Source organism: Orbicella franksi, chromosome 8 (genome assembly GCF_964199315.1).
Source record: "Orbicella franksi chromosome 8, jaOrbFran1.1, whole genome shotgun sequence".
Taxonomy (NCBI): domain Eukaryota; kingdom Metazoa; phylum Cnidaria; class Anthozoa; order Scleractinia; family Merulinidae; genus Orbicella; species Orbicella franksi.
Window position 1 is genome coordinate 29803476 of NC_138152.1, and position 12724 is coordinate 29816199.

General features: G+C 38.1%; 2 protein-coding genes across 2 annotated transcripts; one reads left to right on the forward strand and one right to left on the reverse strand.

Moving 5' to 3' along the window:
• Positions 1-320: 320 nt before the first annotated feature.
• Positions 321-7160, reverse strand: LOC145496135 (ubiquinol-cytochrome-c reductase complex assembly factor 1-like). The gene is made up of 9 exons (XM_081475775.1): positions 7030-7160; positions 6309-6443; positions 4914-5033; positions 4257-4329; positions 3633-3690; positions 3224-3332; positions 2441-2521; positions 2090-2133; positions 321-1592 (listed from the first exon to the last, which is right to left on the reverse strand). Exons 1-9 carry the CDS (start codon positions 7102-7104, stop codon positions 1406-1408), a joined length of 882 nt encoding a protein of 293 aa, XP_081331901.1. The 5' UTR covers positions 7105-7160; the 3' UTR covers positions 321-1405.
• A 251-nt stretch (positions 7161-7411) lies between these two features.
• LOC145496133 (lipid droplet-associated hydrolase-like) lies at positions 7412-11817 on the forward strand. Its single transcript, XM_081475773.1, has 3 exons — positions 7412-7633; positions 9240-9754; positions 10745-11817. The coding sequence occupies exons 1-3, from the start codon at positions 7414-7416 to the stop codon at positions 10973-10975; spliced, it is 966 nt and encodes a 321-aa protein (XP_081331899.1). The 5' UTR covers positions 7412-7413; the 3' UTR covers positions 10976-11817.
• The last annotated feature ends 907 nt before the right edge of the window (positions 11818-12724 follow it).

Sequence of the window (12724 nt, forward strand, 5' to 3'; positions counted from 1 at the left end):
TGAGCTGGCATTCTTCACTTGTTTTTGCTCAGTCAACATTTTTCCTAAACAGCCCGGGGCTTCAAACAAACCCACTCGGTAAGACAATGAAGCCCAGTTACCGTACCTACTCGATCCCGGAGACTGGTGCTCTACTCCCAGACCCATTTGAAAGCTGCCAGATGCAAACGTGGCAATCAATTTTTGCCATGTCAAATTTGCCCGACCAATGAAGCGAACAGTACCACGGGAGGGCGGGAGTTTCGCTCCAGCGTTCACTTGCTCTTTCTACATTCTGCTGTCCTGTCGCATTTGGTTTGAATAATTATGAGCACAACACCTTCGCTGTAAAAACACTCCTTTATTAATGGTATGTACAGAGTTTCTTCACGTCAAGATTGAAATTCAAGAGAAAAAACGTTTCTTAATGGATACTTCAATTCATTAATAAATAAATTTAAAACTAGTTTGTCCGACGTAATAAAGTATTCATTTAGCTCCACGCATCCATCCTGGGATACCCTAGGGCTGATAACTGATGGAAACCGTGGGAAAACTGGCGAGGCAAAGTTTGAAAAAAAAATATGAAAGTATGGCCGTTTTAACGCGTTTCAACCAGTACTGTCTGAGGAGCAGAGCGTGTTTAATTTAGCAAAACGTCGCTGAAGCATTCGTGAAGTTTTCAATGTTTAATATTCAATTTAAGAATAGCGCGAGAACTCGAAAGCTCTTCGAAAGTTGTTAACCACCATGGCGCGATTAGTCGCTCAGAAACATCGAGAAGAAGTCTGAGGATACATCGCAAGTGGTCATCAACTTATATGTGTGTCACCGTGACAGTACCTGTGACAAGTATGAGGCAAAGAAAGGCACTTGCCTCAGCCTTTTTTTTCGCTTTTGTTGTAGTTGTTTATTTTTTGAAGGTTAAACACGGCTAAATACCTAGGAATTAACCATGGCCGATTGCCTCGGTCATAATTTTCTTTTCTGGCTGCAGCCCTGCTAGTTTGCTTTGACATACGAGTAACGCGAACGCAAAAAAAAAATACAACAATCGAAAACTGTCGTTCGCGCGTTTTTCCATTACTTAGGGAGGATCTAATTTCGTACCCAGATTTCACTCTGTTTGAGTGGAAGATCTCAAGTTCGTCGTTCACAATCTTCCGAAATCTCAACCATCCTCATTCATTCTGGTTTCGTTTTGTTTTCTTGTTACCCCGTTAGTTATTTTCTACTTAATTTAACTATTATTTTCAAGGTTTCCTTTGATTTGAAGGGAATTTTGTACATCGCGTTTCAAACAATATCTACCCCAGGGCAGTCAAAAGTTAGCGGGAAAATTTCACATTTGGAACACGTGTTGAGTGAATATTAAACCACTGGAAAATTAACGAAAACCCCAAATCCTTTCTTCTATCAACGTTCTCTACGAATCCTCTCCAGCATCACTCTCCACAGTCTCTTCCTCTCTGAACGGCAGCCATGTGATATTTCCATTGCAAAGAATTTGTTCACTAGAAATGTTGTCCAAATGTTGGACATTTTTCCTCACGTACTCCACAAGGCGGGCCAGCTGCTCTGCATCGGTGCGCTCTTTATTATAGAACAGGTTTCTACCAGGCAAAGAGGTAAAAACAACTATTAATAGTGGAATACAAATTTCTTGAACCCTTGATTTTTCCAACCTCCCGACAACGCGAAACAATAGTCGCTTCAATTCTCTGCCCTCAGTCGAATACTGTACTTTTACTCTCCATTTCTCAAAGTACCCGGTTTTTAGAACCAATTTTCGTTTCTCTTCGAGGTTCGAAAAATCGGCATTTCACTGTAGCTAATGATCAAATTGAAGTTGATTAAGGTAAACTTTGACTACTGTGGGAAATTTGGAAATCTGATGTTTGAAGCGTTAGGCCTGAACGCAGGTCTGTCGTTTGCGTTGACTAAAATAAATAACGCTATAGGCACGCAATGCGTGCAAAGGGCTCTACTGCGGTAGCTTTTTCAATCATGCTTCTTCGCGCCATAGGGCACATACGGCCATGTTGTTGGTCTGTGGTATTTGGTTGTATATCACAATAAGAAACTGAAAAAATGAGATCATGATCCTCACCTCCATAAAACTGTGGCAAGAACTGTATCATCACACAGCAAACCCTGTAATGCAGTGGAAAAGATTAGATCTCTCAACCTGAATCGTTAATAGCCTGCCAATTGCACAACTTACCATCCTAACATACTGATCAACGCTATTGAGGAAAAAATCAAACACTGCATATGAATCTGTTTAGTCATGAAAACATGCCCTTTTTTCCCAGAAAGATCATACCAATTTTTGCTGATGAACAAAACAAGTTTTTACTGAACTGTGGCAATCCTTTAAGACATGTTTTAGTAAACCTCTGTCTTATACAGTAGAATTTACTGGCTGTGGACATACCACGTTTTGATCTGTGTTAGTTACCTCATCATATGCGATTGTCAGTCCATAAAACTGCTTCACCAGAGCCTGCAATGAATCGTTTGTCACCACTGAGTCAATGGTCTGAAAAAGAAGAACAGATTTTCTTTTAGAACCTTTCTCGAGACTTTTTCCCTTTCCATGGTAGCACATTTTGTAAATATCTATATCCAGAAAATTTTTTTTTTTCAAACTATAACATTATGGACCACAATATTTAACTGACACTTACTTCTCAGAACTTTAAGTCATGATTCCCATCCCTTAGTTACTCTCAACTCTTTGTGCTTTTACATTGCAGAATATCATGCAATGATGCAAATGTTTCCTTTTTCTCCATGTTCTCACCACCTTGGAAATTCCACTTATACCAGCTGTAAAGTTCCCACCCTTTCAATCTTCTCCTGTGTCCCCACCGTGTGCCTCAGTTCCCTCATATTATTCTTTCCATGATTTGCCTTAAGTCATGGCCAAGATCGCCTCTGTGAGAACATCAGGGCTGGGTTATTCGAATGCCAGGATTAGACGTTAACTGAAGTATTCAGTTTTCTTGTATAAAAATGTTTTTCACTGTTAACATGTATGTTTTGTGTAGTTTGAGGTTATTCAAACTGAAAACAGAAGGACAAATAATATAACCTGACAGATGTACCGAAATGTTACAAAACTGGAATCAAAATTCTCGCTTAATAAGGCTTTGAACAACCCATCTCAGCCCTGGCATCTTTCAATCTCATGACCTAGTAAAATAGGAAATGAAAATTAACCACTGCATGCCGTTCCTACCCCAAGGTTCTTTATTCTCTCCTCCACATCAAACCACATCATTTGAACAAGTTTCTTGAACATAAATTTGCCATCTTTGCCTTCAGTCTTCAGTCGCACCAAACACATCCTTAAAACAAAACACAAATACTGAGAAAAAGAAAATCAGACCCACAACAAACACAACCCTGTCAGTCTGTTTAGAAGAATTTAGAACTGACACAGTGCAACATGAAAGTGACCTCTGTCCATCAATGTGACCCCAAGTTTTCAATCTAACCAGAAATCAAAGTATTAGCAATTGTCCCAGGCATCTGTTGAAATGCCAGGCCATTGGGAAACCCACAAACATCTACAGGTAATTGGTGCTTTAACATGTTAAAACTGTGCATGATGGATTGGAGTTCATTGCAGACTAAACCAAACTCACCATATGTGAAGATGAAGTATGCTGAACCATGACTGCAATGTATCTGGCAATTCAAATGCTAGAAGAAGAGGACATTTCGAGCAAATTAATTTATCTCAAAAGATCAATTCTCCTAACTAACCTAGTTGCAGATCTATGATGATTTTCCTATTAAATTATCTTGGACACATTTGTAACAAAAACTGTCAGTAGAAAATAAGAAATTTGTATGATGGTTTCAAAAGATATGAGACAAAGCTCACAAAGCATTATACAACAGTAAAAGAAACTACATTGCATGTAGACTTATGGCGAGATTTCAAAATTGTAACCACATACACATATATACAGGCACTCACTTACTCACTCACTCACCCACTCGTGCCCATTCAAGGCTGTGGTCTAAGAAAAGTTGTAAGGAGCCCAAAGGCTTCTAACCATGAAATCCTCGGTGCCCAGCACTTAAGCTTTAATGAAAAATGTGTTAGTTTCTCCAGTTGCCCAAAGGCAAAAGTTAGTTGTCTACAGCACCCGGGTGCATCTAGAGTACAGCCCTTCCATTATGTCTGGTGGTGTGCATGGCAGCAACATAAGCAACACAAGCACTAACAACCTATTTTACTGAGAGGAAAATCACAATTTCACCTTCAAAGAACTCTTCAAAGTTCATCCCTTCCACACAACCATTGTACATGTTTCTTGCACTGCCTACTAAAACCTGTAAAGATAAGAACATCATTAAAAAATAAACCTTTTAATTATTTTCATTTTGAATTTAAGAATGTTCGAGATGTCTCATTTTAGGTCTTCAAACATCAGTCATCACAATACTCAGAGTAGAACTCTCTAAACTCAGGGCCAGATCTTATGTCGATGCAAATGACATCCCTTCAAGAGCGCAGTCTTGCAAAATCTACACTGGAAAAGAAAAACAAGTGCAATATTTTCATAGGAAAGATCTGCTCTCCTAAATAATATGATTTCCAAAATATTTTCTCTCTTAGTCTTAACTTAAGATATCTGGCAAAAAATGTTCAGATCAAATCTGAGGTTAGTAGATGCCCAACAAATCACACAGTTTGCTTTCTGTTGAGCACTAGTACACATTTTAGAAGTCTCTAAAAGGTTTCCTTCAGAACTTCACAATTCAAGGTTGTACATGAAATACAAAATGTAATGTATATCTTTTTGACAAGCTTAAAATGTAATGCTATGAATCAGAAATGAACATTTCTACATTTCTCTAGGGAGAGTACATTCTATAGACACAAAGTTCATGTTCTAAACAAAATCAAGATTTACCGTTTTCTTCACCATAGGCGCAGCTACCACCCTTAAAACCCCGATGATTCTGTCCATAAATGTCCCTCCATGTTCTAGTTTGTTTTCCACTGCATCAGGATCTACACTGCTCTCTGATCCCTGGTTTAATATTGCAAAGAAAATAAAGGAATGTCTATCTGTGTTAATTTAATTAAAAAATAGTGTTGTCACAGTCCCAGCTTTCTGTTAGTGTTAAATGCCTTTAAAGAGCAGGGCTCGAAATTGCAACTCACTGGTCGCCAATGCGACCAAAAATTAAGCACTGGTGACTAAATTTTCAGAACTGGTCGCCAGCTGGCGACTCGCGTTTTGTCCGATAACTAAAGAAAACCACGACACAACTTTTGTTTTTAAATCTTTATATTAGGAAATCAATCGGATATGGTAGCTAGTATACAACTTACCTTTCCGTTCCCAGTAAAATAATGTCTGAATATTACAAGATAATCAAAAAAACTGAATGTATTTCGACACGTCGAAACTGCGTTCACACCACGTCATATTGTTTCTGTGACTTCTTCCAAGACTGGGATTGCAGGTGCACTTGAACACCATGTGCTTTTCATTTGCCACGAAAATGACGGCAGATACCAAAGAGTTTTTACGTGCAGGGAATGAAGATTCAGCCAAAAGGTTAATCCAAAATTTGAATCCTTCATCAGTTGTTGACGTAAGGAAAGTGGATTTCATCAAACTCTCAGCAGCGAAAAGGCGTTGAGGAAAGCAAGTTGAAAATAAAGAACGGCATTTCGAAGAAGTAGCAAAGGGAAAATACGACCTGTGTTTGTTTCACAATGAAAACGATGGACTTAAAACGTTTTATACTTCGCTTCATTTAAAATGACTATGGAGAAAACCATCACCTTTGGACCAGAGACATATCACCTGAGAACAACCATAGTGTTATAACTAAGTGTTACTCGTGTTGTTTGTAACTGTTTTCGCTCTTCAATTGTGACTTTTCTTGCATGTAAAGTAACGTATAAAATTGTGTTCTTGTGTAAGTTATATATAAAATAAGTTGGTGACCAAAATTTATGATCTGGCGACCAAAATTTATTCTATAGTTGCCAGCTGGCTGCCGAACGAAAAAGTTAATTTTGAGCCCTGAAGAGGGCTCTTGGTTTGAAAAAGCTTAATAAAACAAAGCTGCAGTAGAAAATTCTCACTGAAATGCAATAATTTGTTTCAGTTGTTTGTTTTTGTCTCATCAGAATTTTGCTGTTTCTTTTTTATTATCCATTGAAGTAGACAATTGAAAGTAGACCACATCTGGAAAGGCCAGACAAGGACATGTTCAAGAGTCCGTATATGTAAAAGCAGTCAAATGAGAGAAAAAAAATCAAAAAAGTGCAGGCTTTCCTGACTCTATACCTGTGCAGTTGACTGAAATCTTGCCATATACTGAATGGTAGGTTTACACAATGTGGACCTGTTTATCCTATCTTGGGAACCATACTCATAGGAAAAAAGCTGTGCCTGTCTGCAAGCTGAGCAGCTCAGTGGAACCTATGAAGAAAACAGAGCATAAGAAAAACGTGTAATCCTGACTTACCCAAAGAAAACACCAAAAATGATTCGTGGGGGTCTTAGGTGTTAGTTTTTGAGATTCAGAGGGGGCCTTAGGTCTTAGTTTTCGAGATTCTGAGGGGGTCTTAGGTTTTAGTTTTTGAGATCCAGAGGGGGTCTTACATTTGTAGGTCTTTGGTTTTGACATTAGGAGGGGGTCTTAGGTCTTAGTTTTTGAGACACCCTTTTTGAGACACCCAACTTGTAGACTGTAAAATATAACAAAATTTAGAACCAATCAATACCAATCGATTGTCATTGAAAATCAATGACAATCACAAAAAGATCACACAAATTCCTTTTAACCGATTGGTCATCGATTATCAATATCACTCGATAAATAGATATCAACTGGTACTTAATAATTGATATCGATCGTCATCGGTTATCGATTTCATCAATTGGACACCCCAGTAAGCTTTATATGTGTCATAACGAACCCTTATGTAACGAAAATTCTACATAATAACATCAGTAAATATTATGCCAGCAAGTGATATCGAATAAACGAGGAGTTCCACATTACCTGAATAACCTTTATTGTATTGGCAGTCCTAAATAACAACAAACGTCTCAAGCTGCCGGTAACAATCCAAGACATTCTGAACTTAAGTGCGAGACTCTGTGCGCATGTGTTGAGTTAAATTTTCTCTGCTGATACAGCCTAGAAATAAAAATAAATTACATGAAGTTAATCTTTTTATCTCTCTAATAATATTCAGGTTAAGACATAACTCGGCTAAAGCGTGGAAGGGACGTTAAATCATGTTAAAGTTCGGTAAGACTGACCTTCGTTGCAAGAGAAACGCCGGTCATTTTCCTTATGTAATATTGTCTGAGACCACAGTCTTCTCACTCCAGCGGTTATACTAATGCCCAGGCTCTCTCTTCAAGAACACCGTCAACCAAGATGGCGACCTGCGGCACGAAGAAGCTTGTGAAAGAAGTTGTGAACGTGAATGGTCTGCCGACAGTTGTATCGAAAATTTTACCGCAGAATAATATTCAAAAACATGTGATTGTGATAATTCCTGGAAATCCTGGTTTGGTGGAGTTTTATGATGTGTTCATCACGACTTTATTTGACACCTTGCGGGGACAGTGCCCGGTATATGCCATTTCACATGCCGGTAAATGCAATCTACAGGCTTGTATAAAAGATTTTACTGATAATGATAGAATTTCCGAATAGCAACCATGCGTAATAATGCATACAAGTTTTATTATGATTTTTTCACACTATCCTACATAAACAACAGTAGTCTGAGTCATAAAATATATATTTTTTATTCTATTTTATATTTTCATATTTTATATTTTATATTTTATATTGTATATTGTATTCAACAAGTAAAGAAGCCTAAGCCGTGTATTACACTGTGGTAAAACACAATGGGCACTTGAGAACGCAAGGGAAATGTAGAAAACACAAGCTGCAGGCGAGTGATTTCTACATTGTGACATCCATTTTTTATCCGCACACCCCCTATGGGGGGCAACCTCTGACACCGAACCTGTCGAAATATTTTTTCAAAGAAGCTGACAAAATTTTAATTGCCTTGGATGGAAACTTCACAGGTTCCAACAACAAAAAACTAGGGTGTTGGAATCTGCCCTTCCATAGGGGGGTGTGGATAAAAAATGAAACGTTCCATTTCTACAGTGTTCTCAAATGTCCGGAGTGTTTTATCACCATGTAATATATGGCTTAGGCTTCTTCATTTGCTTTAAGATATAGGCAAAAAACAGTAAAACACGCTTTTTCTATGGTTTATACTCTGATAATGTATTGTAAATTGTATATTGTGTGTTGTGCATGGTTTACTATGTATTGTTTACGGTATATTGTATATTGCATATTGCATATTATTGTATATTGAATATAGTCTTTCACAAGCATCCGATGCGTGTAGATGTTTTCATGAAACAATATGTAAATTAAACATAAAATGAAGATAGCACACGTTTACAAAGAACACCTATATTTCGACCGACTTGTCAGTCTTCTTCAGGGTGAATGAAGAAACACCGTTGTACACAAATTTCTACTACACCACTGAAATACAAAAATGTGCACTACGACTATAACTGTAAATATGCATATTGTATATTGCATTTAATTTGTATATTTCATATTTTACATTTTATCTTTTTAAAATGTTCTTTCTTTGTAAAATATTAGGTTAGTTACATTTTATGGCAGGTCCACACCAGCCCTAAGGCTGCCATATTCAGACCTACCTTATCAAACACTATTATGTATATGTATGTATGTATTCATATTTTTTAGGGGCTGTTCCATTTTATATCCACACTCCACCCCCCACCCCCACTCCCTATAAATGACATTTTCTGAGGGGGTCACTCATAGACAAGATTTTTCGAGGGTTATCATTCAAAATGTTCATTTCTGAAGCGGTAAAATGCCAAGAGTAAATTTCTAAGGGAGTGGAGAAAGTTGCATCATCAACAGGGATATAGGGATATACTTTTTCTGATGAGGGTGCTGCAAAATGCTAAATTTCTTAAGCCCTACTGTTAAATAGGCTCTTTTCCTAGGGGGGAAAAGGGTAATGCCAGGAAAAAATATCTCAGGAAAAAAGGTCCTCATTAATAGGGGGCAGGGGTGGGGGGTGTACAAGTATGTTAAATGGAATAAACCTTAGAGATTTACAGAATTGTATGGGAACTGCCTATTATGGGAGATTTTATGGTATCTATCATTTCCTTTTTCAGGTCATTCCCCAACAAACGATTATCCAGCGAATCCAAGTCCAGTTGATGCAACTGAATCAAACGGCTTTCCACTCAGTCTTGATGAACAAATCACACACAAGAAGATATTTTTAGAGGAGTACATTCCATCACAATCTAAAATAATACTTATTGGACATTCCATAGGAGCTTACATAATACTTCACCTTCTTAAAAACTGTAATAGAGCTACAGATGTGACCAAAAGTATTCTATTGTTTCCAACCATCGAAAGAATGGCAATATCGCCCAGTGGCAGATATGTTACTCCGATGGTGACATATTTTAAGTGGTTTGCCATAGCTGCAGTCACTGCTTTTTCTTGTTTACCTGAGTTTGTTAAAAAAGGACTTGTCCAGTGGTGGTTGAGCAACAAGAAGAATTTAATGCTGAACTCGGTGAACTCAGTGCTCAAGCTTCTTACTCCACAGTCTGTAAATGGTTGTTTGACAATGGCACGTGATGAGATGAAAGAGGTGGTTGACCCAGATGAAGAGGTATGCTATAAAATAATCCCTGGTCTGCAATCTGCAGTCTGCAGTCTGCGTTTTGCACTCACAAAGGTTTGAAATTTCATTTTAGAAGCTGGTATTTAGATTTGATTACAAGTGAAGCTTAGAGAGCTGGGAGGGCGACTGAATACAAAGCATGCATTTTATTTGCAGCACGAGTGAGTGAGAGCAGGTGAAAGCCGGCTCATAGCAGCCTTATTGAACAAGAAGAGGCATATGACTGTTAGAAAGTCAACAATGTTGAACATGTAACATGTCAGACTAGGAGAAATTAGACTGTACTGCCCAGTAGCTTTCATTTAAGTGGTCACACACTAAGTTTTCATCCTCGCGTTTTTTATTGAAGTCTAAGTTCAAAGACACAACTGACTGAAAAGAATCTACACATTTACTTAATATTGATTGAGAGGAACTTTAAAAACAGCACACTCCTAGAGTGTCAAATTTCAAATAAAAAGGAATGAAATTTAATATCACTTTCCAGAAATAAATATTAAAAAAACAAATAGTTTTATATGAAAATGTTGTCTTTTAAATGGCCACACACAAGAGTGAGTTCCACAGACTTAAAAGTTAGAACCACCTTGTACAGCATAATAGACAGTACCACATGAAAGTACTGCTCAATAGCTTTCATTTGAATGGTCATACACTAGGGTTTCATCCACAGACTTAAAAATAAGAATCACCTTGTACAGCATAATAAACAGTACCACATGAAAGTACTGCTCAATAGCTTTCATTTGAATGGTCATACACTAGGGTTTCATCCACAGACTTAAAAATAAGAATCACCTTGTACAGCATAATAAACAGTACCACATGAAAGTACTGCTCAATAGCTTTCATTTGAATGGTCACACACTAAGGGTTTTATCCACAGACTTAAAAGTTAGTACCACCTTATACAGCATAATAAACCACCACACGAAAGTACTGCTCATTGTTTCTGACATTATCAATTTTCTTTCTCAGGTGATTGAACAAAATTTGAAGAAGTTGATATTTTACTATGGAGCGACTGACCATTGGGCACCAGTCTCCTATTATGAAGACATGAAAAAGAAGTTTCCTGAAGGGGAGATATATCTTTGTGAAAGGAAGTTTAAACATGCATTTGTTTTGGAATCTTCAGAGGAAGTCGCTGAAATGGTTGCACCCTGGATACAAGATGTGATTGTACAGGACTGGCAACAAGGGCTGTAAGCCGTAACACCTGTTACGGCTGAGTATGTTGGGCCCTTGATGTTATCACAGGCGGCCCAGACGTTGAATACGATTAATACGTGACATTATGCTGTTGGCGATTGCATTACAATTTAAGCCGTTTATAAGACAATGTATTAGAATGCTTCGAAAATTACTCTAAATGCTACGTGTAGAAAATAGTTTTACTTTCTGGTGGTTTGTTTCCCGTTTCTCTTTAGGGGACTATCTACATCCTTCCAGATCCTGATACACATGCCTTCTTCTGGCCGGCACGTCTTCTCATAGTAGTCCTTATTAGCTTCTAGCTTGGTCTTCGGCCATCGGATCTTGATTAAAAATGTAAAAGAAACAGCGGTGATAAACATTTCAAAAACATGCATTTTAAGAACTTGACGTTTCGTATGCTAGTCAACATACATTTTCAAAAGTATCACCGTTAAAAGTTTTGGAAAGCTATTTATACTGTATCAGTGGGGGTCTGGAACCTAGACACAAAAACATCTGCAGTAGAAATATAAGACGTCTCAAACGAAAACTGTCTGTAACGTGAACAATGGAAAATCTTTCCTAGTAAAGTAATAGCTTGTCACTGCTGACATTAACATTGACATTGTCGATTCATGCGCGCGCTCGCGCGCATGAATCGGTTACTGGGCGCTCTTAAAATTCAGAAAATTCAGAAAATTCAGAAAAGATCTAGATAAAGCGATAGATTGGATTACCAAAATTCTTAAAGAAATTTAACTGAGCCTGCTCCGGAAATTCTTCCTGCAGGACATTTTTAGTAGCTGACTGCCGTAGCCGGAAATGCCCGAAGACTAGATTTGCCTGTTCAGTAACAGTTAAGAATTCAGCTGAGATCAGGAGCCATAATCAGGGACGGAGACCGTAAGTCTCGGGATTCGCGCGCACCCATGATATGGGACAATTCTTCTATTTTTAGAACAAATTGCGCCATCCTGACGTCATATATCCGCGCGGATTCACGCACATGTCAGGGGCTCTCGCGTGGATGTTGTCACGTTGCGTGATCAAATGGTGAGAGTTGAGAGATTCTCTTGCGTATTTTTCACAGCGATGGCAGGGAATAAGGCAGGGAATACGAACCAGGGCGCTTATATGTAGTTTTATGCTCTGAGCTAACGGAAAAGGTGGGTTTTTCAGGGTCGAAAACAAGACTTCAATCTCGCGCTGGGAATGAATAATAAGATCTGCTCACGCTGTAAGCTTACGCGTATGCTTAAGAATATAGCAAGAAAACTCTCTACTCTGGTATCGAGTTAATTTGTGAGTTTCTCAGACAATGTTTAATCATAACCAAAACCTTTTTTGATGGTTTCTTATTGTCTCTGCTTGTTTGGTGAGTTTGCAAAGGTTTTTGAAAGGAAAGTCTGACGCGTACAATTAGCTCATTTGCATAGTGCAGCTCGTGCACTTTCAAGTCGAGTCGGTGTTTTCAATTGTCAACAAATCTTGACAAAGATTTCTTTCGTTATCTTTTGTGCTGAGATGCTGCAACAAATTTCACGAATGCAAAAAAGGCTACTGACATCATGTGTGTTTCTTCAACACTGAAGCAAAGTGAAGTTTTACACTGCGGAAATGAAAATAGACAAGGAGTTTTGATAACTCGATCAACAAAATCGAAATCGTTATTCCAAGTCGATTAAGGAAAGCGCCATCGTAACTTTGCTGATTGTTTCTCCGCTATTCACATATTTTCAGCTTAGCTTTTAATATGTTCTC